The sequence below is a fragment of the Muscardinus avellanarius genome (genome assembly GCF_963383645.1).
Source record: "Muscardinus avellanarius genome assembly, chromosome: 18".
In the NCBI taxonomy this organism is placed as follows: Eukaryota; Metazoa; Chordata; class Mammalia; order Rodentia; family Gliridae; genus Muscardinus; species Muscardinus avellanarius.
Genome location: NC_137804.1, coordinates 37,551,070 through 37,573,118, shown reverse-complemented (window position 1 = coordinate 37,573,118; position 22,049 = coordinate 37,551,070). Strand labels below are relative to the sequence as shown.

The 22,049-nt window shown below is 51.5% G+C and overlaps 1 protein-coding gene across 7 annotated transcripts; it reads left to right on the top strand.

Moving 5' to 3' along the window:
• Positions 1 to 1,686: 1,686 nt before the first annotated feature.
• Positions 1,687 to 20,259, top strand: HOOK2 (hook microtubule tethering protein 2; the record flags this gene model as incomplete). Of its 7 annotated transcripts, none has more annotated exons than XM_080715206.1 (22): positions 1,687 to 1,731; positions 2,200 to 2,282; positions 2,353 to 2,425; positions 4,400 to 4,450; positions 4,545 to 4,677; positions 4,777 to 4,844; positions 9,011 to 9,073; positions 9,339 to 9,419; positions 9,493 to 9,653; positions 9,735 to 9,875; positions 13,683 to 13,812; positions 14,346 to 14,456; positions 14,565 to 14,652; positions 14,762 to 14,831; positions 15,411 to 15,548; positions 15,626 to 15,713; positions 15,914 to 15,948; positions 18,363 to 18,445; positions 18,522 to 18,625; positions 19,780 to 19,890; positions 19,958 to 20,029; positions 20,110 to 20,259. In XM_080715206.1, the coding sequence occupies 22 exons, from the start codon at positions 1,687 to 1,689 to the stop codon at positions 20,257 to 20,259; spliced, it is 2,079 nt and encodes a 692-aa protein (XP_080571332.1). The 7 variants fall into 7 exon arrangements, with proteins under 7 accessions (XP_080571332.1, XP_080571330.1, XP_080571328.1 ...); XM_080715204.1 differs by having other exon boundaries at positions 13,611 to 13,812; positions 18,525 to 18,625; positions 19,789 to 19,890; XM_080715202.1 differs by having other exon boundaries at positions 13,611 to 13,812; positions 18,525 to 18,625.
• Between the last annotated feature and the right edge of the window lie 1,790 nt (positions 20,260 to 22,049).

Here is a 22,049-nt window from a genome sequence, read left to right as displayed (position 1 = left end):
TGCACATCTGACTCGTCTGTGGCCCAGTGTTTTGGGGTGTAGTGGCTGTGTGAAGCAGGTGGGGTCAGATGTCATCTGGCCCACCCCGATCTAGGACACAGTCCCTGAAGCCAGACTCTGGGAAGATGCCACGCTCCACTCTCCGACTGGGACCGCCCCCAAAGCAGAGCCCGCCCCTCCCTCCGGGTACAGCTAATAACCTCTAATTACTGCACATTACCCCTCCTGCCTGCGGGGGAGGGGCTGTCTTGGGGACCCCGGGGTAAAAGGGCGCAGGCCGGGGCTTTTCCTCTCCTCTCAAAGCCGGGTCAGCCTGGTCCACTATTTTCTTGTCTGCAAAACCGGGAATTAAAACAGCACTTGACGCCCAGGGTCGTGGGGTGGCATTCCGCAGTCTATGTATTTAATAAATTAGCGCAGGGGCTGAACACAATAAGCACTCTATAATGGTGGCTTGCGATTTTATTGTTAACTACAAGTTGCTATGCTTTTCTTAGAGCTCTCTCCAACGCCCCAAAAGGGTCTCCGGGTAGGCGGACCCTCTTTTCCTGGTAGGTAGCGTTCCCGCGGCCTGCGTGCCCCCTGGTGGCCGGCAGGCGACAGGCTGCTTTGGCTGGGCCCTGGGTTCTGAGGTAGGGGGACATCTGCGGGAGCCCAGTGCAGAAAGGATCCAGGCTGGGCACGAGTGCCTGCCCACCACCCAGATTACGTGTCTGGCTCACCTTTCTGACCTCGACCACACTCGCGATCACATAGTCTTGGTGAGGGACTACCGAGTCACTTCCAGAGGGAAGACCCTTTTAGAATCCTCCACTCCCCATAGAATGTGTTATGGCTCGCGCCTCCCCGCACATTTATTTATTTATTTACTTATTTTTGCAGTACTGAGGATGGAACCCAGAGGCATTCTACCTCCGAGCTACACCCCCAGACCTATTTTTTTTAATTCTTTATTTTGAAACAGGGTCTCACTGAGTTGCAAAAAGCCTCACTAAGAAGCTGAGGCTGTCTGAGAACCGGGAGTCTCCCTAAAGCTGGAATTACAAGCATGTGCCACCACGCCTGTCACTCCCCGCACATTTAAAGGTTCTGATAGTAAGGTGGTTATCCGAGTACCTGGCAGCCTGAAACAGGAGGATCACGCGGGTTCGAAGCTCTCAGAAACTTAGACTGTTTCCAAATAAAATATAAAATAGGTGTAGCGCGGAAGTAGAAGGCCTCTGGGTTCCATTCTCAGTACTACATAATAATAATAATAATAATAATAATAATAATAATAATAATGTGGTTAAATAAGTTCTTTCAACTGCAAGACAAGGACGTAAATATGTCGGTATACCAGGGTGGAGCAGTTCCTCGTCAGAAGAATCGTGAGGACTTTTCCCACCCTAAAGAACTGGGGTACCGACACCCTCCCAAAGCGCAAGGCTAGGCCAGACTGACCTCTAGTGGTAGAGCAGGAGTCCGAAACCTGCCCGGATCCAAGATGGTGGGGCTGGAGACAAGAGCGGGCATCTGGAAGCGACCACGTGACAGGGGCGGGGCCTGTGTCTAGGGGGCGGGGCGGGGCGGGGCGGCGCTCTAGGCCGAGCGGGAGGTCAGGGCTGCGGGCGCTCGCTGGTGGCGGACTCCGAGGCGGCTGCCGCGCGGGTGCTCTGTGGCCCGGGTCGAATCCGATCTGGAGCCATGAGCGTGGACAAGGCCGAGCTATGCGGGTCTTTGCTCACCTGGGTAGGTCGGGGGGCGGGGTTGGGGACAGGTGTGCGCCCGCTCCTCTTGCTCGGGCAGAGGCCCTGCCTCGGTCAGCTCTTCTGTCCTGGGCTGGAAGGGGGAAGGGGTCGTCGGCCAACTGGGCCGTTGGACTCTGGCCTAAGCTCCCGTCCCTGTCACGTGGCAGGCCTACGTGGAAAGAACAGGTGAGGCCCCGCCTCTCTGTGGCTAGAGGGTGCAGGTGTGCTGGCTGGTCACGTGGTGCCTGCTGGGGCTAGGTGACTCTTGGCACCTCCCTGACCTCGTCGCGCGGGTTTTGTTAGGCGGAGGTGAAGTGAGGCCACGCCTCCTCCGATTCCAGGTGTGCAGAAGCCACTCCTTGTAGAGCTGGCAGCGCGTGAGGTTTCTGCTGGCCTGAAAAGTCTGCAAAAGAAGAGTGACTCGGTTCTCGCCCCGAATATCCCCATTTCCCTTTCCTTTCCCCCTCAGCTGCAGACGTTCCCAGTTCCATCCTGTGGCAGCTCCCAGGAACTGAGCAATGGCCTCGCTATAGCCCACGTGCTGAACCAGATGTGAGTGGGGCTGTGGGGGAGGATCCCCACAGGGTCCCCCAGCTAGCTCATCACACCTTCTCGCCCCCAGAGACTCCTCCTGGTTCAACGAAGCATGGCTCCAGGGCATCTCAGAGGACCCAGGTCCCAACTGGAGGCTGAAGGTGACAGGTGGACTCTGAACTAGGGGACAGACTGGTGAAGTGATGATCAGGGAAGGGCTGGCTAGGCATACATCCCGGGTGATGCTCAGAAGGGCCTGGCCAGGAGGAAGGACAGATGTCTGGTGGTCAGTTATTTGTTCTTTTGTTCATCTATTGAGCACCCCACATGTTGGTCATTCAGCAAGGAATAACACAGAATCCTGACTTCACAGAGCCAACATTCTAGTGATGTGGACAAACACATACACAAAAATTTTGCTTGGCGTGATGGTGCACGCTTGTGATCCCAGTACTTGGGAGGCTGAGGCAAAGGATGACAGCCTTAGCAAGTAGTAAGACTCTCATTAACACAGACTCTGTTTCAAAATAAAAATAGAGTCAGATGAGGTGGCCCATGATTATAATCCCGGTACTTGAGAGGCTGAGGCAGGATGATCCCAGGTTCTTTGCCAGCCACAGCTACTTATAGTGAGGCCCTCTGCAACTTAGTGAGACCCAGTTTCAAAAGAAAAGAATAAGCCAGGCATGCTGGTACACACTTGTAATCCCAGCATTTGGGAGGCTGAGACAGGAGAATTGTGGTTACCCGAGAGACTCAGCTACTTAGTGAGGCCCTTCGCAACTTAGTGAGACCCTGTTTCAAAATAAAGAATAAAAAAGAAAAAAATAGGGCAGGGGGGGGTAGCTTGGAGGTCGAATGCCCCTGGGTTCCATCCCCAGGGGTACACACACACACACACACACACACACACACACACACAAATAGAGTTGAGGGCGTAGCTTAGAGGTAGAATGCCCCTGGGTTCAATCCCCAGTACCACTAAAAAAATAAATAAAAACAAAAATAAAATAGGGCTGGAGATATAGCTTGGAGGTAGACTGCCCCTGGGTTCAATCCCAGTATCTCCCCCCTAAAAAATTAACTGCTAGCCGGGCGTGGTGGCACACACTTGTAATCCCAGCATTCGGGAGGCTGAGACCGAAGGATCGCGGTTCGCGGACAGCCTCAGCTACTTAGGCCCTCCGCAACTCAGTGAGACCTGGTTTCAAAATAAAGAATAAAAAATTGGGCAGGGGGTGTAGCTCAGAGGTCAAATGCCCCTGGGTTCCATCCCCAGACCTGCAAAAAAAAAAAAAAATAAATAAAGAATAAAAAATAGGGCAGGAGGTGTAGCTCGGCAAAAAAAATAAAAAATAAAAAATAAAGAATAAAAAATAGGGCAGGAGGTGTAGCTCGGAGGTCGAATGCCCCTGGGTTCCATTTCCAGACCCGCAAAAAAAAAAAAAAAAAAATTAACTGCTGAATATAAATATATATATATATATATATATATATATATATTATGACAAAAAGTAGCCATGAGAGAAAGCAACAGGTTTGAGGTGAGCTGATCCCGTGTGAGATTTGGAGGAATGGTATTCTAGACACAGGGAACAATAGATGCAAAGCCCCTGATCTGGGAGTGAGCTGCGTGTGATCACAGCATGATGGGGAGGCCAGAACCAAGAGCAGAGGGCAGGGACTGCAGGAGGTGAGGTCAGCAGCCTGGCAGGCCATGGAAGACTGTGTAGAGTCTATTTTAAGTGCTGTGGAAAGTCTGGGGAGGGCATTAGCAGAGGAAGGAGGCAACCTGGTTTGGCCTTTACAAAGCTCCCTCTGGCTGTTTGGAGAGGAATAAGTGTAGCAGAAAGAGTGGAAGATAAAGGGCTGGGGTAGAGCACTTGCCTGGCATGCACCCGGTCCTGGGTTCCATCCCCAGCAGTGGGAAAAAACAAAGCGTGTGTGTGTGTGTGTGTGTGTGTGTGTGTGTGTGTGTGTGTGTGTGTGTCTGGGGGGTGTAGTTCAGAGGTAGAAAGTCCTGGTTCAATCCCCAGTACAAAACAAAACAAAAAAAAGGATGAGCCCGAACAGGATGAGGAGCAGAGAGTGGGCAGGCTCTGGAGCCCTGAACATAATCTCTTCACCTTCCCCAGGTCAGCAATCTGGAGAAGATCCTACAGAGCCTGGAGGAATACTCCCAGGACGTGAGTAACTGAAAAGCGATGTTGGGGTGTGGAGAAGGGGGAGATCCCATAAGCCCCTAACACCCCTTTCCCCCCTCCCTTCCCTCGTTCTCAGGTCCTGGGGCATCCTGTGTTGGAGCAGCACATCCCAGACGTGAGCCTCATTGGCGAGTTCTCAGACCCTGCAGAGCTGGGCAAACTCCTTCAGTTGGTGCTGGGCTGTGCCATCAGTTGTGAGAAAAAGCAAGGTATGGGGAAGGCTAAGGGGTACTGGGGACGGCCTGAGGAAATGCTCTTTCCTCTCCAACTTACCCCTGGGTCTCAGTCACTCCTACCTTGATCCTCAGAGCACATCCAGAGAATCATGACGCTGGAGGAATCCGTTCAGCATGTAGTGATGGAAGCCATCCAGGAGGTGGGTGGTGGGCTCTATCAGGGAGTGTCAGGGGAGGGGATATTTCCAGGGCAGGGGCATCTGTTTAGGTCTGGGCTCTGCCTGGAAGTCAGCTGGCTGGACATCTCTGTCTCATGTGTCTGCCAGCACCTGGCAGCTCTAAGTTACAATCCTGCGGGCTCAAAATATCTGGTTTAGTGGGGCGTGGGGGCGCATGTTTGTAATCCCAGTACTTGGGAGGCTGAGACAGGAGGATTGCGCAGTTTCAAAGCCAGCCTCAGCTACTTATTGAGGCTCTCAGCAACTTAATGAGACTCTGTTTCTAATAAAATATAAAAATAGGTCGGGGAATGTAGCCCAGAGGTAGAAAGTCTCTGGGTGCTATCCCCAGTACCACAAAAAAAGCCGGGCGTGGTGGCGCATGCTTGTAATCCCAGCATTCGGGAGGCTGAGACTGGAGGATCGCGGTTCGCAGACAGCCTCAGCTACTACTTAGTGAGGCCCTCTGCAACTTAGTGAGACCCTGTTTCAAAATAAAGAATAAAAAATAGGGCAGGGGTGTAGCTCGGAGGTCGAATGACCCTGGGTTCCATCCCCAGAAACAAACAAACAAACAAACAAAAAAATCTGGCTTAGCTGTGTGTGATGGCGTACACCAAAAATCCCAGTATTTGGGAGGCTGAGATAGGAGGATTGCAGGTTTGAGACCAACCTCAGCAACTTAATGAGATTCTGTTTCAAAATAAAAACTAAACTGGGCATGGTGGTGCATATTTGTAATCCCAGTGTTTGGGAGGCTGAGACAGGAGAATCTCAGGTTTAGGTCAGCCCCAGCAAGTAGTGAGATGATCATCAACATGAGAGACATTGTTTTTTTTCTTTTGCTTTCTTTTCTTTTCCCTTCCCTCCCTCCCTCCCTTCCTTCCTTCCTTCCTTCCTTTCTCTCATACCAGGGATTGAACCCAGGGACATTCTACCTCTGAGCTATATCCCTAGCACTATTTTATTTTATTTATTTATTTTTTTTGGTGCTGAGTATTGAACTCAGGGGCATTCAACCTCTAAGCAACACTACTAGCCCTATTTTATTTTTATTTTTGAAACAGGGTCTTACTAGGCTGATGAGAATCTCACCACTTACTGAGGCTGTCCTTGAACCTGCAATCCTCCTGTCTTAGCCTCCCAAATTCTGGGATTACAGGCATGCACCACCACGCCTGGCCCCTAGCCCTACTTTATTTTTTCTTTTTCTTTTTCTTTTTGGTGGTACTGGGAGTGGAACCTAGAGGTTTTCTACCTCCAGGCTATACTCCCAGACCCATTTTATATTTTATTTGGAAACAGGGTCTCACTAAGTTGCTGAGAGCCTCACTAAGTAGCTGAGGCTGGCTTCAAACCTGCGCTATCTTCCTGTCTCAGCCTCCCAAGCGCGGGGATTACAAGCTATGCCACCACGCCCGGCATGTTTTATTTTGAAACAGGGTCTCACTAAGTTGCTGAGGCTGGCCTGGAACCTGCAATCCTCCTGTCTAGTCTCTAGGAATATGCCACAATATCCAGCTTTAGACCCTATTTCAAAATAAAAAGAAAGCCAGGTGTGGTGGTGTGTGCTTGGAGGCCGAGATGGGAGGATCACAGATTTGAGGACATACTCAGCATCTTAGTGAGGCCCTCTGCAACTTAGTGAGACCCTGTTTCAAAATACAAGAATAAAATAGGGCCAGAAGTGTAGCTCAGAGGTAGAATATCCCTGGGTTCAACCCCAGCACCACACATGCACACAAAATAAGTAATTAAGGGGTGTAGCTCAGGGGTTCAATCCTCAGTGCCACAAAATAATTTTTTTTTTTAGTACTGGGGATGCAACCCAGGGGTATTCTACCTTGAGCTAACCCCAAGCCCCATTTGTTATTTTTTATTTTGAAACAGGTCTCACTACGTTGCAAAGGGCCTCACTAAGTAGCTGAGTCTGGCAGTGAATCTGTGGTCTTCCTATCTCAGCCTCCCAGGTCTGGGATTACAAGCATGCACCACATTGGCTCAATAAATTAATTTTTAAAAGAGCTAGGGCAAGAGTAAAAAATAGGGCTGGTGCTGTAGCGGGGAGGTAGAATGCCTCTGGGTTCAATTCCCAGTACCATTAAAATAAAAGGAGATGGGCGTGGTAGCCCATGCCTGTAATACCAGTACTTAGGAGACTACAAGGTTTTCAGCTAGCCTCAACAACTTAGGCTCCCCATAACTTAGTAAGACTCTGTTTCAAAATAAATAAATAAATGGGTTGGGTGCAGTGGTACACACATGTAATCCCAATACATGGGAGGCTGAGACAGAAGGGTCACAGGGTTGTGAACAGCCTTTCAGTTACTTAGTGAGGCCTTCTGCAACTTAGTGAGACTCTGTTTCAAAAAATAAAGAATAAAAAATAGGACTGGGGGTGTAGCTCGGAGGTAGAATGCCCCTGGGTTCAGTCCCTAGTACCAAAGGCGGGGGGGGGGGGGGGGGGCGGGAGCCAGGTATGTGGTGTACTTGTGGCCAGCCTCAGCTACTTAGTGAGGCTCTTTGCAACTTAGTGAGGCCCTGTTTCAAAGTAAAGAATAAAAAATAGGACTGAGGTATAGCTTGGAGGTAGAATGCCCCTGGGTTCCTCTCTGGCACTGGAAAAATTAAATAAAATAAATAAATAATAGGGCATGGTGACATACACTTGTAATCCCAGTACTTGGAAGGCTGAAACAGGAGGCTAGTAGGTTTGCTGCCAGCCTCAGCAACTTTGGGGCCCTCTGCAAGTTAGTGAAACACTATTTTTTTTTTCTTTTTTGGTACTGGGGATTGCACCAAGGGACAGTCTACCTCTAAGTTATACCCTTAGCCCTCTCTCTCTCTCTCTCTCTCTCTCTCTCTCTCTCTCTTTCTTTCTTTCTTTCTTTCTTTCTGTACTGGGGATGGAACTCAGGGGCATTCTACCTCCAAGCTACACCCTCAGCCCTACTTTTTTATTCTTTTTATATTTTGGTGGTACTGGGGGTGGAACCCAGGGGCTTTTCTACCTCCGGGCTATACTCCCAGACCTATTTTATACTTTATTTGTAAACAGGATCTCACTAAGTTGCTGAGAGCCTCACTAAGTAGTTGAGGCTGGCTTCAAACCTGTGCAATCCTCCTGTCTCAGTCTCCCAAGCACTGGGATTACAAGTGTGCGCCACCACGCCCGGCTTATTCTTTTTATTTTGAAACAGGGTCTCATTGAGTTGCAAAGGCGATCCTCCTGTCTCAGGGGGGTGCAGAGGAGTGAGGGTGAAGTAACACACAGGGACCTCTTCTGTTTTATTTTCAGAGGAAAAGGGGAAAAAAAGCCACTAGTAGACTGTGATGTTTGCACCTTTAAATTGGCTTTTAGGTCGGACATGGTGGCACACGCTTGTAATCCCAGCATTTGGGAGGCTGAGACAGGAGGATTGTAGAATCACAGCCAGCCTCAGCTACAGTGCCCCTGGGTTCCATCCCCAGTACCTAAAGAAAGAATAAAAATAGGCTGAGAGTAACTTGAAGGTAGAATGCCCCTGGGTTCAATTCCCAGTACTACCAAAATAAATAAAGTAATTCTGAGGTGTGGTCGGAGGTAGAACATCCCTGGGTTCTATTCATTGTGGTACTAGGAATAGTACCACAATGAATGAATGAATGAACAAATAAATAAATAATAAAAATAAAAGAGGACTGGGGAAGGCCAGGCATGGTGGCAAACACTTGTAATCCCAGCATTCAGGAGGCTGAGCCCCGAACAGCCTTAGCTACTTAGTGAAGCCCTTTGCAACTTAGACCCTGTTTCAAAATAAAGATAAGAAATAGGGCTGGGGTTGTAGCTTGGAGGTAGAATGCCCTTGGGTTCCATCCCCAGACCTGCAAAAAGAAAAAAAAAAAAGAATAGAGCTGGGGATATAGCTCAGAGGTAGAATGACCCTGTGTTCGAACTCCAATACAGCAAATAAATAAGTAAATAAGTAAATAAGTAAATACATAAATAGATTAATAAGTAAACAGACCTGGTGTCCCTCTGTGCCAGATGTGGGAAGGTGGTCTGTGGCTGGAGTTATTGGGCAGAACTGGCCACCCATAGGACGGGGAGAGGAGAGGGTTTCAGCCTTGAGGTCGACCTCAGAGAGCCCTGTCTCCCCCATCCCCAGCTCATGACCAAAGACACCTCCAACTCACTGTCCCCGGAGACCTATGGCAGCTTTGATACACAGGTGAGTCTGAGGAATCTTGCTAAAGGTCCAGACCCCACTACTGGTTCTCAGGACTGTCCAAGGTGGAGGGGCCCCCAACTCACCCCCAATCCTTCAGGGTCCTCGCCTATTACCTTGGCAGTTCCCTGGGTTCCCAAGTCACTCTTCTCCCAATTCCCTGGGACCCCCGTACTCTCTTGGGTCCCGGGGCTTGTAGACATCCCAGCCCTCTTCCCTTGGTGCTGAATCCTCAGCCCCCCGCCCCCGCCCCCTTTGCCTATCTCAGTCTCGCAGGTACTATTTCCTGAGCGAGGAGGCAGAGGAGGGAGACGAGCTAAGGCAGCGCTGCTTGGACCTGGAGCGGCAGGTGGGCTGAGCTGAGGGCCGCTGGGCAGGGTTGCCCTGTCCAAGCCCCAGCTCACCACCTGCCCTCCCCGCAGCTGGTGCTCCTGTCAGAGGAGAAGCAGAGCCTGGCGCAGGAGAATACCTCGCTGCGGGAGCTGGCAGGCCGGCCGGAGGCCGAGGGCGCCCCGGGCCTCACCGCTAAGAAGCTGCTCTTGCTGCAGTCCCAGCTTGAACAGCTGCAGGAAGAGAACTTCAGGTGCGGTCGCTGTGGGCGCCAGGCAGGCCCGGGGCTGGGGTGCCAGGGCAGCCCCTCACATGACTTTGCCTACCCACACAGGCTGGAGAGTGGCCGTGAGGACGAGCGGCTGCGCTGTGCGGAGCTGGAGCGGGAGGTCGCGGATCTGCAGCAGCGGAACCAGGCGCTGACCAGCCTGGCCCAGGAGGCACAGGCTCTGAAGGACGAGATGGACGAGCTGCGGTGAGTGGTGGCCCCTGGGTGCCACCGCATGCCACTGACGAATGCCACAGCACCTCTGTAACCCCAAATACCCCCACACTGGACCCCACGGTGCCACCCCGAACCCCCCAGTACCACCCACACTGAGCTGCACTCTCCTGAACCCCCACCACAACTCCCGGACCCCATTAAACTCTCCGGATCCACAGTGGCCCTGTATCCCAAATTATGGAATTCACCGGGATCCCACAGTGTCCCCATATCCCAAATCATGCTCCCCAGACTCTACAGACCTCAACAGACACAGGACCCTTCCTGCTACTATCTCTAGACCCCAATATTCTCTAGATTCTGCTGCACCATTTGGGCCCCATCATGCCCCTGGATCCCACTATACCCTCCAGGACTCCGCTTTATAGCCCTTTTGTGACATGTGTGTGCGCGTGTGTGCGTGTGTGTGTGTGTGTGTGTGTGCATGTGTGTTTTGTGGTACTAGGGATCAAAGCCAGGGGCATTCTACCTCCGAGCTGCACCTCCAGCCCTATTTTATTCTTATTTTATTTTATTTTATTTATTTTTGCGGGTCTGGGGATGGAACCCAGGGGCATTTGACCTCTGAGCTACACCCCATGCCCTATTTTTTATTCTTTATTTTGAAACCGGGTCTCACTGAGTTGCAGAGGGCCTCACTAAGTAGCTGAGGCTGTCCGCGAACCGTGATCCTCCAGGTCTCAGCCTCCCGAATGCTGGGATTACAAGCATGCGCCACCACGCCCGGCTTATTCTTATTTTAAAACAGAGTTTCTATAAGCCCCTGGGTTCCATCCCCAGACTCGCTAAAAATAAATAAATAAGTAAAATAAAACAGAGTTTCTATGCCGGGCATGGTGGCGCACGCTTGTAATCCCTGCGCTTGGGAGGCAGAGAAAGGAGGATCGCGCGGGTTCGAAGCCAGTTGCGCTGGCCTAAGAGACCCTGTTTCAAAAATATAAAAAAAATACAGGTCTGGGAGTGAAGCCCAGAGGTAGAAGGGCTTCCAGGAACCCCAGTACCACCAAAAACAACAACAAACAAACAAACAAAAAAACAGAGTTTCGCTAAGTTGCCAAGGCTGCCTTCAAACCTGTAATTCTCCTGTCTCAGCATGCCAAGTACTAGGATTGCAAGTATGCAACACCATGCCTGGCACTCTATTTTTTTTTTTTAATACTGGGGATTGAACCTAGGGGCATTCTACCTCTGAACTACACCAGCTCTTTGTATGTGGATGGGGGGGTACTGGCCATGGGACACAGGGGCATTCTACCTCCAAGCTACACCCCAGCCCTATTTTTGTCTCTTTATTTATTTATTTTATTTTATTTTTTGGTGGTACTGGGGTTCCTGGAAGCCCTTCTATCTCCGGGCTACACTCCCAGACCTATTTTTACATTTTTATTTGGAAACAGGGTCTCCTAAGCCAGCATGCGAGGCTGGCTTCGAACCTGCGTGATCCTCCTGTCTCTGCCTCCCAAGCGCGGGGATTACAAGTGTGTGCCACCACGCCCGGCTCTTTATTTTTTGAAACAGGGTCTCACTGAGTTGCCAAGGGCCTCGCTAAGTAGCTGAGGCTGTCTGTGATACTCAGTCCTTCTGCCTCAGCTTTCGAATGCTGGGATTACAAGCATGCGCCACTATGCCTGGCTTCCTTTTTTTATTCTTTATATTGAAACAGGGCCTCAATAACTAGTTGAGCCTGGCTTCAGACCTGTGTGATCCTCCTGCCTCAGCCTCCCAAGTACTAGGATTACAGTGTGTGTTGCCACACCCTGCATATTATTTATTTATTTATTTATTTATTTATTTATTTTTGTATGTGGTACTGAGGATGGAACCCAGGGGCTTTCTACCTCCACATTACACTCCCAGACCTATTTTTTATATTTTATTTGGAAACAGGGTCTCACTAAGTTGCTGAGAGCCTCACTAAGTAGCTGAGGCTGGCTTTGAACCCGCGTGATCCTCCTGTCTCAGCCTCCCAACTACTGACTGGGATTATAAGCCTGGGCTACCACACCCAGCTCCTCCACTGCACTTCTAGGAACTCTACAGTGCTCTTGCCCCATGGCTCCTCTATGACCTCAAGGTGTCCTTGAAGTATCCTCAGTCCTCTCTAGGTCCCTCATAACTGCACCTTTCTGTGTTCCCACGATTCCATCCCTGGGGATCCCCCCAATTATAATCCTGGACTAGTTCCCTAATGACTCCCAACAGTGCCAGGCCCTGGCTGACCCATATTCTGTGTGTGTGTGTGTGTGTGTGTGTGTGTGTTGTGGTACTGGAGATTGAATCAAGGGGCATTCTGTGTGTGTGTGTGTGTGTGTGTGTGTGTGTGTGTGTGTGTGTGTGTGTTACTGGAAATTGAACCCAGGGGCATTCTACCTCTGAGCTACAACCCCAGCCTTATTTTTTTTTATTCTTTTTCATGTGGGTGGTGCTGGTGATTGAGCCCAGGGCATTCTACCTCTGAGCGACACCTCCAGCCCTATTTTTTATTCTTTATTGTGAAACAGGGTCTCACTAAATTGTGGAGGGCCTAAGTAGCTGAGGCTGTCCATGAACTCCGATCCTCCTATCACAGCCTCCCAAGTACTGGGATTACAAGTGTGATTTATTTTTATTTTTTTGCAGCACTGGGGATGGAACCCAGGGCCACTGTGCCTCTGAGCTACACCCCCAGCCCTATTGTTTACTCTTTTTATTTTTTTATGTATTAATTTGTGTGTGTGTGTGTGTGTGTGTGTGTGTGTGTGTGTGTGTGTCTGAGGATGGAACGCAGAGGCATGGGACCTCCAAGCTACACCCCCTACTTTTTATTCTTTATTTTTGGAAGAGGGTCTCACTAAGTTGCAGAGGGCTTCACTAAGTAGCTGAGGCTGTCCGCAAATCACAATCCTCTGGTCTCACTCAGCCTTCCAAAAGTTGAAATTACAAGCCTGCGCCACCACGCCTGGCCATAGTCTTTTTAATTTTGAAAGAGAGTCTCACTGAGTTGCAAAGGGCCTCTCTAAGTAGCTGAGGCTGTCTGCGAACCGTGATTCTCGTTTTAGACCCTCGAATGCTGGGATTATAAGCGTGTGCCACCAGCCTGGCTTATTCGTTTGTTTGTTTGTTTGTTTGTTTGTTTGTTTGTTTGTTTTTGGTGGTACTGGGGTTCCTGGAAGCTCTTCTACCTCCGGGCTACACTCCCAGACCTATTTTTTATATTTTTTTTATTTGGAAACAGGGTCTCTTAAACCAGAGAGGCTGGCCCTGAACCAGCGCGTTCCTCCTGTCTCCGCCTCCGAAGCGCAAGCGTGCGCCACCACGCCCGGCTTCCGGCTTATTCTTTATTTTGAAACAGGGTCTCACTGAGTTGCAAAGAGCCTCACTAAATAGCTGAGGCTTGCCGCGAATCGGGATCCTCTTTTCTCAGCCTCCCGAATGCTGGGATTACAAGTGTACATCACCACGCCTGGCTTCGAGGGGCATTCTAACTCTGAGCTACAGCAAGCCCAACTAATTTTATTTTATTTTTTTTAATGAAACAGGGTCTTGCTAGGTTGCTTGCTGAGAGTTTCCCTCTATTGTTAAAACTGATCTCGAACCTTCCCTCCTACTGTCTCAGCCTCCTAAGTATTCGGATGAGGCTTTGAACCAGTATTCTGCAGGCGGACAGCCTTCTCCTAAATATTCCGGCTGACCACGGACTGTCCCGCTCCTCATCCCCTCCCTCAGGCAGTCCTCGGAGCGCGCTGGGCAGCTGGAGGCCACCCTGAACAGCTGTCGGCGCCGCCTGGGCGAGCTGAGGGAGCTGCGCCGGCAGGTGCGGCAGCTGGAGGAATGCAACGCGGGCCACGCGGAGCGCACGAGGCAGCTGGAGGATGAACTGCGCCGGGCGGGCTCGCTGCGGGCCCAGCTCGAGGTGCAGCGGAGGCAGGTGAGGTGGGGCGAGGGCGGGGCCTGGGGAGCCTGCCCTCGGAGTGACTCCGCCCTCAGCCATGCGTCCCCGGGTTTGGCGGGTTCCCAGCGCCTCTGAGCCCCTCATTCGCTTAGATGTAGGCCACGCCCTTTGGCCCACCTCCTCCCGGGCCAGATTCCCGTATCTGGGTTATAAGCCCCGCTTCTTGCAGCCACCTGTCCAAGTTCTTGGTGGTGGACCCCTCTGTTTTTTCTTTTTGTTTTGTTTTTTGTTTTGGTGGTACTGGGGGTGGAACCCAGAGGATTTCTACCTCCGGGCTATACTCCCAGACCTATTTTATACTTTTTTGGAAACAGGGTCTCACTAAGTTGCTGAGAGCCTCACTCAGTAGCTGAGGCTGGCTTCGAACCTTCACGATCCTCCTGTCTCCGCCTCCCAAGCGCGGGGATTACAAGCGTGCGCCACCACGCCCGGCTATGGTGGACCCCTTTGGCCTCCTCAGTCGCTGCCCTCCTTCCATTCCTCAGTCCTCAGCCCTCCCCTCCGTTCAGGTGCAGGAACTGCAGGGCCAGCGGCAGGAGGAGGCCTTGAAGGCCGAGAAATGGCAGTTTGAGTGTCGCAACCTGGAGGAAAAGTATGAATCTGTGACAAAGGAGAAGGAGGTAAGGCTGAAGTCCCCGGCCCAAGCCCAGCCCTGCGTACCCAGGAGAGCCCATTTCCCAGGTGGCCCAACGACACCTAGTGCGGCATCTCGCTTCCTGTCCCTGCAGCGGCTGTTGGCGGAGAGGGACTCCCTGCGAGAGGCCAACGAGGAGCTGCGCTGCGCCCAGCTGCAGCCCCGGGGCTTGTCCCAGGCGGGTGAGCTGGAGGTCCACGGGCACCAGGGAGGGGTGTCCTGGGGTGGAACTTGAGCCCCCAAAGATGCTCCTTGGAAAGAGGACCTGAAGGCTTCTCTCGCATTCTGCAGACCCCTCGCTGGATCCCACCCCACCGGGCCTGGAAAACTTAGCAGCGGAGATTCTGCCTGAGGAGCTCAGGTATCCCGCCCAGCTCTGCAGGGCCAGCTTTCAGCCGCACTCCTAGCGCCCACCTCTTACTAGCCTTGGTTGCTTGGTGTAGACTTCCAGGGCTCCTAGGCCCTCCCACCCCTAATTCCGTTCTAACCTGGTCCAGGCTCTAGCTCTCCTTGGTGACTTTGCTTCTCCAGGACTCATCCTCAATACACAAATTAGATGATCCATCCTACCTTGCTCCACCTCACATGCAAAAATCCTACGCTCTATCCCCTCTTTGGTCCACCCCAGGACCAGTTGTGTCCTCTTTAGTACATTTGCTAAATTCCATCACCAGCGCCTTCCAGGATTGACTAGCCCTCCCAGAGATAGCTCTTCCTCTTCCCACACCCGGATCCCGCGTTCTGACTCTCCCCTGCGGCTCCAGCAGCTTACGGTCCCGCCCATTTCAGTCTCCTTAGCTCGCCGTCCCTGGCCTCGCCCCCAGAGCCTGAGCCCTAGCGGGTTGGAGAACCTATCCCGTCCACCTGCCGGGCCGCCCTGAAGGCTCAGCTGGCTTGAGTAAAGAGGGTTCCCCAGCCCAGCTCACCTCTGGGTCCGCAGGGAGACGCTCCTGCGGCTTCAGCTGGAGAACAAGCGGCTGTGCCTGCAGGAGGCCGCCGACCGCGAGCGGCAGGAGGAGCTGCAGCGCCACCTGGAGGAGGCCAACCGCGCGCGCCACGGGCTGGAGACCGAGCAGCGGTGAGTAAGGGGCAGGGGGACCTGGCCTGCTGGAGGCCGGAGAGCGGGCCCCGCACTGAGCTGCGCCCAACTTGTAGGCTGAACCAGCAGCAGCTGTTGGAGCTACGGGCCCAGGTGGAGGACCTGCAGAAAGCTCTGCAGGAGCAGGGGGGCAAGACCGACGACGTGAGTGCCCACCTCCTCCCTGCCTGTCCCCATTCTCGACACTGCTCCCCCAGTAACCCTCCGCTCCTCTCTCCCTGCTATCCGATGCCCGGGTTAGGCCATTGTGAGTACTGCGGGCCCAGGGAGGCACCCCACCCGTGCCCTGGGAAGGGGTTCAGACCTCTGGGCCTTCTGCTCATACACTACCTTTTCTTCCCCAGCCCACGCTGCTAAAGAGGAAGCTGGAGGAACATCTGTAAGTGTCAGAGGGAGGGCACGCCCGGGGGCCCGAAAAGCCAGAGCAAAGGCTGGGGGGGGGGGGGGCTAACTCGGTGTCACATGGAAGTTGCTTAGTGAGGAAGCTAATGAGCTGACAGAAAGAATGAACTCGGGGAGGCTGAGACAGAAGAACCACAGGTTCGAGGCCACCCTCAGCAATTTAGCAAAACCTTCAGCAGCTTAGTGAAACCCAGTTTCAAAACAAAATACAGCTGAGGATATATGAGGATATAGCCTAGAAGCAGGATGCCTCTAGGTTCAATCCCTTATAGCCAAAAAAAAAAAAGGACTCAGGTCAGTATGATCTTATAAACCCAGGGAAGGAGAATGGACTATGGAGGGGAGGCAGAATGGGTAGCCATAAAGGACCTTTCAGCCAGATAGTGCGATAAAGTCATAGTTACTTCTTTTTTGTGGTGGTGGTGGTGGTGGTGGTGTGTGTGTGTGTGTGTGTGTGTGTGTGTGTTACTGGGGTTGGAACCCAGGGGCATTCTACCTTTGAGCTACACCCCCAGCCCTATTTTTTACTCTTTATTTATTTATTTATTTTTATTTTTTTGGTGGTACTGGGGGTGGAACCCAGAGGCTTTCTACCTCCAGGCTATACTCCCAGACCTATTTTCTATTTTATTTGGAAACAGGGTTTCACTAAGTTGCTGAGAGCCTCACTAAGTAGCTGAGGCTGGCTTTGAACCTGCGCGATCCTCCTGTCTCAGCCTCCCAAGCGTGGGGATTACAAGCATGTGCCACCACGCCCGTCTTACTCTTTATTTTATTTTATTTTTTTGGTGGTACTGGGGTTCCTGGAAGCCCTTCTACCTCCGGGCTACATTCCCAGACCTACTTTTACATTTTTGTTTGGAAACAGGGTCTCCTAAGCCAGCGCGCGCGGCTGGCTTCGAACCTGCGTGATCCTCCTGTCTCTGCCTCCCAAGCATGGGGATTACAAGCGTGCGCCACCACGCCCGGCTTACTCTTTATTTTTTGAAACAGGGTCTCACTGAGTTGCAGAGGGCCTCACTAAGTAGTTGAGGCTTTCTTTGAATCGTGATCCTCTTGTCTCAGCTTCCCAAATGCTGGGATTACAACCATGCCCCATCAAGCCTGTCTTCCAGCCCTATTTTTTCTTTTTTTTTTTTTTTTTTTTGCGGTACCAGGGATGGAACCCAGTGTCATTCTACTTCTGAGCTACACCCCCAGTCCTATGTTTTTAGTTTCTTTCTTTCTTTCTTTCTTTACTTATTTTTTGTGGGTCTGGGGATGGAACCCAGGGATATTCGACCTCTGAGTTACACCCCCCCTGCCCTATTTTTTTATTCTTTATTTTGAAACAGGGTCTCACTAGGTTGCGGAATGCGTCACTTAGTAGCTAAGGCTATCCGTGAACCACGAACCTCCAGTCTCAGCCTCCCGAATGCTAGAATTACAAGCGTGCACCACCATGCCCAACTAGTCTTTTATTTATTTATTTATTTATTTATTTATTTATTTATTTATTTATTGTGGTACTGGGGATGGAACCCAGGAGCATTCTACCTCCAAGCTACATCCCCAGCCCTATTTTTTATTTTTACTTATTTATTTTGTGTGTGTTTGGGGGGGGGTGTCTGGGGATGGAACCCAGGGGCATTCAACATTCGAGCTACACTCCCTGCCCTATTTTTTATTCTTTATTTTGAAACTGGGTCTCACTGAGTTGCAGAGGGCCTCACTAAGTAGCTGAGGCTGGCCACAAACCGCGATCCTCCTGTCTCAGCCTCAAGTACTGGAATTACATGGTGTGCCACCATGCCCGACTTTCCTTGGTATTTTAAACACTGGGTCTGGCTAAATCCCAGAGCAGGATATGAACTTGCAAACCTCCTGCCTCAGCCTTCCAAGCAGCTGGGAAAACAGTTGTGCATTACTGCACTGGGTTAGAAACAACTTTTTTGTAGTCTGTAACTTTTTTTTGTTTTACATGAAATCTCTTTTAGGAAAAAAATCACTGGCAGCTGGGTGGAAAAGGAAAAGGGCTGAGGATTGAAGAAGCTGGGGAGGGGTAGTGGCGGCCAGACCAACATGGGGGCTGTAGGGTGGGGGAGTGCACAGAGGGGAGCTGGGGTACAGGACCCGGCCAAGGCTGCGCAGACTGGGAGCTGCTGTCTGAGCACCCGTGGGCCCGGGCGAGGCACACAGCCCTGGGGCTGGCGGGGCAGCAGGCAGCCATGCAAGGGCCCTCTGGCCAACTGAGAAGGGCTGAGCCCACCACTGGGGAAAAAGAGATGTGGCTCGGCTGTTAGCATTTGCCTAGCGTGGCCAAGGCCCTGAGTCCCACCCCAGCAGAGCAAGCAATAGAGAAAGAGCAGGCGGCCTGGAGGTCAGCCCACTGCCGTCCATCCCTGTCCACAGGCAGAAGCTGCATGAAGCCGATCTGGAGCTGCAGCGGAAGCGAGAGTACATGGAGGAACTGGAGCCGCCCGCCGACAGCAGCAGTAAGCAGGGGCCCTCGGCCAGGGCTGCGGGAGCCTAGAGCGTGGTGCAGATCTGAGCAGCCGCTTGTCCTCTCAGCAGCCCGGCGCATTGAAGAGCTGCAGGACAGCCTGCAGAGGAAGGACGCAGACCTGCGGGCCATGGAGGAGCGGTACCGCCGCTACGTGGACAAAGCACGCACGGTGAGGATGCGGTGTCAAGGGAGGACACAGGAGCACGGGGAGGACACCGTGTCCTCGTGCCTTAGCCCCAAGCCCCATGGGTCCTGCACCTCCCATGGACTCACTTCCTGCCAGTTTTCATGTCTCTGCCGCCCACACCCATCTCACCCCACAGACCAGACTTCTGTATGTTTCTGCACTGCGGTTAAGGGCAGTTGCATTTAATGTACCCCAGCTGGGCTGGGGTGACACAACTGTAATCCCAGTACTTGGGAGGCTTAGACAGGAGGATTGCAAGTTCAAGGCCGGCCTCATCAACTCAGACTCTAAGCAATTTATTTATTTATTTATTGATTGATTGATTGAATTATTTATTTTGGTGGTACTGGGGTTCCTGGAAACCCTTCTACCTCCGGGCTACACTCCCAGACCTATTTTATACTTTTATTTAGAAACAGGGTCTCGCTGGGCGTGGTGGCGCACCCTTGTAATCCCAGCACTTTAGAGGCTGAGACAGGAGGATCGCACACAGGTTCGAAGCCAGCCCCAGCTACTTAGTGAGGCTCTCAGCAACTTAGTGAGACCCTGTTTCCAAATAAAATATAAAATAGGTCTGGGAATATAGCCCGGTGGTAGAAAGCCTCTGGGTTCCACCCCCATTACCATCAAAAAAAAAAAAAAAGAAAAAAAGAAAGAAAGAAACAGGGTCTCTTAAGCCAGTGCGGCCTTCCAAGCACTGGGATTACAAGCGTGGGACTCTTACACATGTATGACTCTCAGCATTTTAGACATTGTTTCAAAATAAAAGCCAGGGTGCACATGCCTATAATGTAATCCCAGTACTTGGGAGGTAGAGACCAGAGGATTGCAGGTTTGAGTCCAACCTCAGCAACTTAATGAGGCCCTATTAAAAAAAAAAAAAAAATAGGGCTGGAGGTGTAGGCCAGAGGTAGAATGCTTCTGGGCTCAATCCCCAGTACCACAATAAATAAATAAATAAATAAATAAATAAATAAATAAATAAATAATAAATAAACAAACAGGGCCAGGGGTGTAGCTCAGAGGTAGAACATCTCCGGGTTAAATTCCCAATATTACACACACACAAAAATGTACCCAGTGCATCAAAGGAGGACTGCAAGCCCAAGGTCAGCCTGTGATTTCCCAACCTCTAGATCATGCAGACCTTAGAACCCAAGCAGAGGCCACCTGGAGGGGCACCGCCAGAGCTCCATGCCCTGAGGACTCAGCTCCGGGAGCGGGACGTGCGAATTCGGCACCTGGAGGTGGGTACCTTGTCCCTTTGCACTTCCTCTTGCACGCCTGGGCCCCTAACGCCTGCTTCCCTGGCAGATGGACTTTGAGAAGAATCGCAGTCAGCGGGAGCAGGAGGAGAAGCTGCTCATCAGTGCCTGGTATAACATGGTGAGTGCTCCGTTTCCATGGGTACGGAATGGGGCGGGGTCCTGGTACCTGACCTCACCTGGCCACACCCCTCCCTCTAGGGCATGGCCCTGCAGCAGCGAGCTGGGGAGGAGCGGGCGCCGGCCCACGCCCAGTCGTTCCTGGCACAGCAGCGGCTGGCCACCAATGGTCGCCGTGGACCCCTGGGACGCTTGGCATCTCTGAACCTCCGCCCTACTGACAAGCACTGATGGACCTCAGGATCCTGCCACCTGCCCGGCCAGACAGGGCTCCATCCATCCTGGGTCCTTCCAGCTCATGTGGCACCTAGCATCAGGTCCTGCCAGTTGGTTGAGGGCCTTGCGGTCATGACCTCTGCCCTTTGCTCCCCCAGATTGGGAGCATGGCAAGCGTGTGTGACAGATAGCAGTCTAGTCTTTTTAGCAAGGTGATTCTTATCCTTGATTCTCTTTCTGGAGTTAATGTGCTGCTTAGGGAGAGCCTGATTTTATATTTGAGATGAAGAATAAAGGTATTAAATCTGCCCTGGTTGAAATCTGTGCACCAAAGTGAGGGATAGAAGGTAGGCCAGGGACCCTGTCATTGCTTTTAAGGAAGGCCTCGCTCAGATTCTTTTTTCTTTTTTCTTTTGCGGTACTAAGGGTGGAATCAGGGGCATTCTTCGAGCTTCACCCCCAGCCCTATTTTTTATTCTTTATTTTGAAACAGGGTTTCATTGAGTTGCAAAGAGCCTCACTAAATAGCTGAGGCTGTCCTCCTATTTCAGCCTCCTAAATGCTGGGATTACCAGCGTGCTCCACCACACCCACCTTGAATTCTTACTCAGATGTGAATGAACAGTAGTGCTCAGCCCATGAGAATTGTGTCTGTGCACAGGGCATTCTGCCTCCAGGCTACCACCCCAGTCCCTTTTATTTTCCTTTTTTTTTCTTTTCTCTCTCTCTTTTTATTTTTATTTTTTTTGTGTGTGTGTATCTGGGGATGGAACCCAGGGGCATTTGACCTCCGAGCTACAGCCCCTGCCCTATTTTTTTATTCTTTATTTTGAAACAGGGTCTCACTGAGTTGCAGAGGGCCTCACTAAGTAGCTGAGGCTGTCCGCGAACTGCGATCCTCTGGTCTCAGCCTCCCAAATGCTGGGATTACAAGCGTGCACCACCACACCCGGCTCCTTTTATTTTCATTTTCTTTCTTTTTTTCTTTCTTTTTTTTTTTTTGTGGTACTGGGGGTGGAACCCAGAGGCTTTCTACCTCTGGGCTATACTCCCAGACCCATTTTATATTTTATTTGGAAACAGGGTCTCACTAAGTTGCTGAGAGCCTCACTATGTAGCTGAGGCTGACTTCGAACCTGCGTGATCCTCCTGTCTCAGCCTCCCAAGTGCAGGGATTACAAGCGTGCGCCACCACGCCTAGCTTTATTTTCATTTTGAAACAAGGTCTTGCCAAATTGCTGAGGCAGAGCCAGGCATGGTGGTGCACACTTCTAGTCTCAGTACTTGAGAGGCTGATACAGGAAGGATTTCAGGTTTATGGCCAGCATCAGGTACTTAGTGAGGCCCTCTGCAACTTAGTGAGACCCTCTTTCAAAATAAAGAATAAAAGCCGGGTGTGGTGGCACGCTCGTAATCCCAGAGGAGGATTCTGGTTCGTAATCCCAGAGGAGGATTCTGGTTTGCAGACAGCCTCAGCTACTTAGTGAGGCACTCCATAACTTAGTGAGACCCTCTTTCAAAATAAAGAATAAAAAACAGGGCAGGGAGCCGGGTGTGGTGGCGCACGCTTGTAATCCCCGCGCTTGGGAGGCTGAGACAGGAGGATTGCACAGGTTCGAAGCCAGCCTCAGCTACTTAGTGAGGCTCTCAGCAACTTAGTGAGACTCTTGTTTCCAAATAAAGTATAAAATATGTCTGGGAGTAGCCGGGCCTGGTGGCGCATGCTTGTAATCCCAGCATTTGAGAGGCTGAGAAAGGAGGATCGCTGTTTGCAGACAGCCTCAGCTACTTAGGTCCTTTGTGAT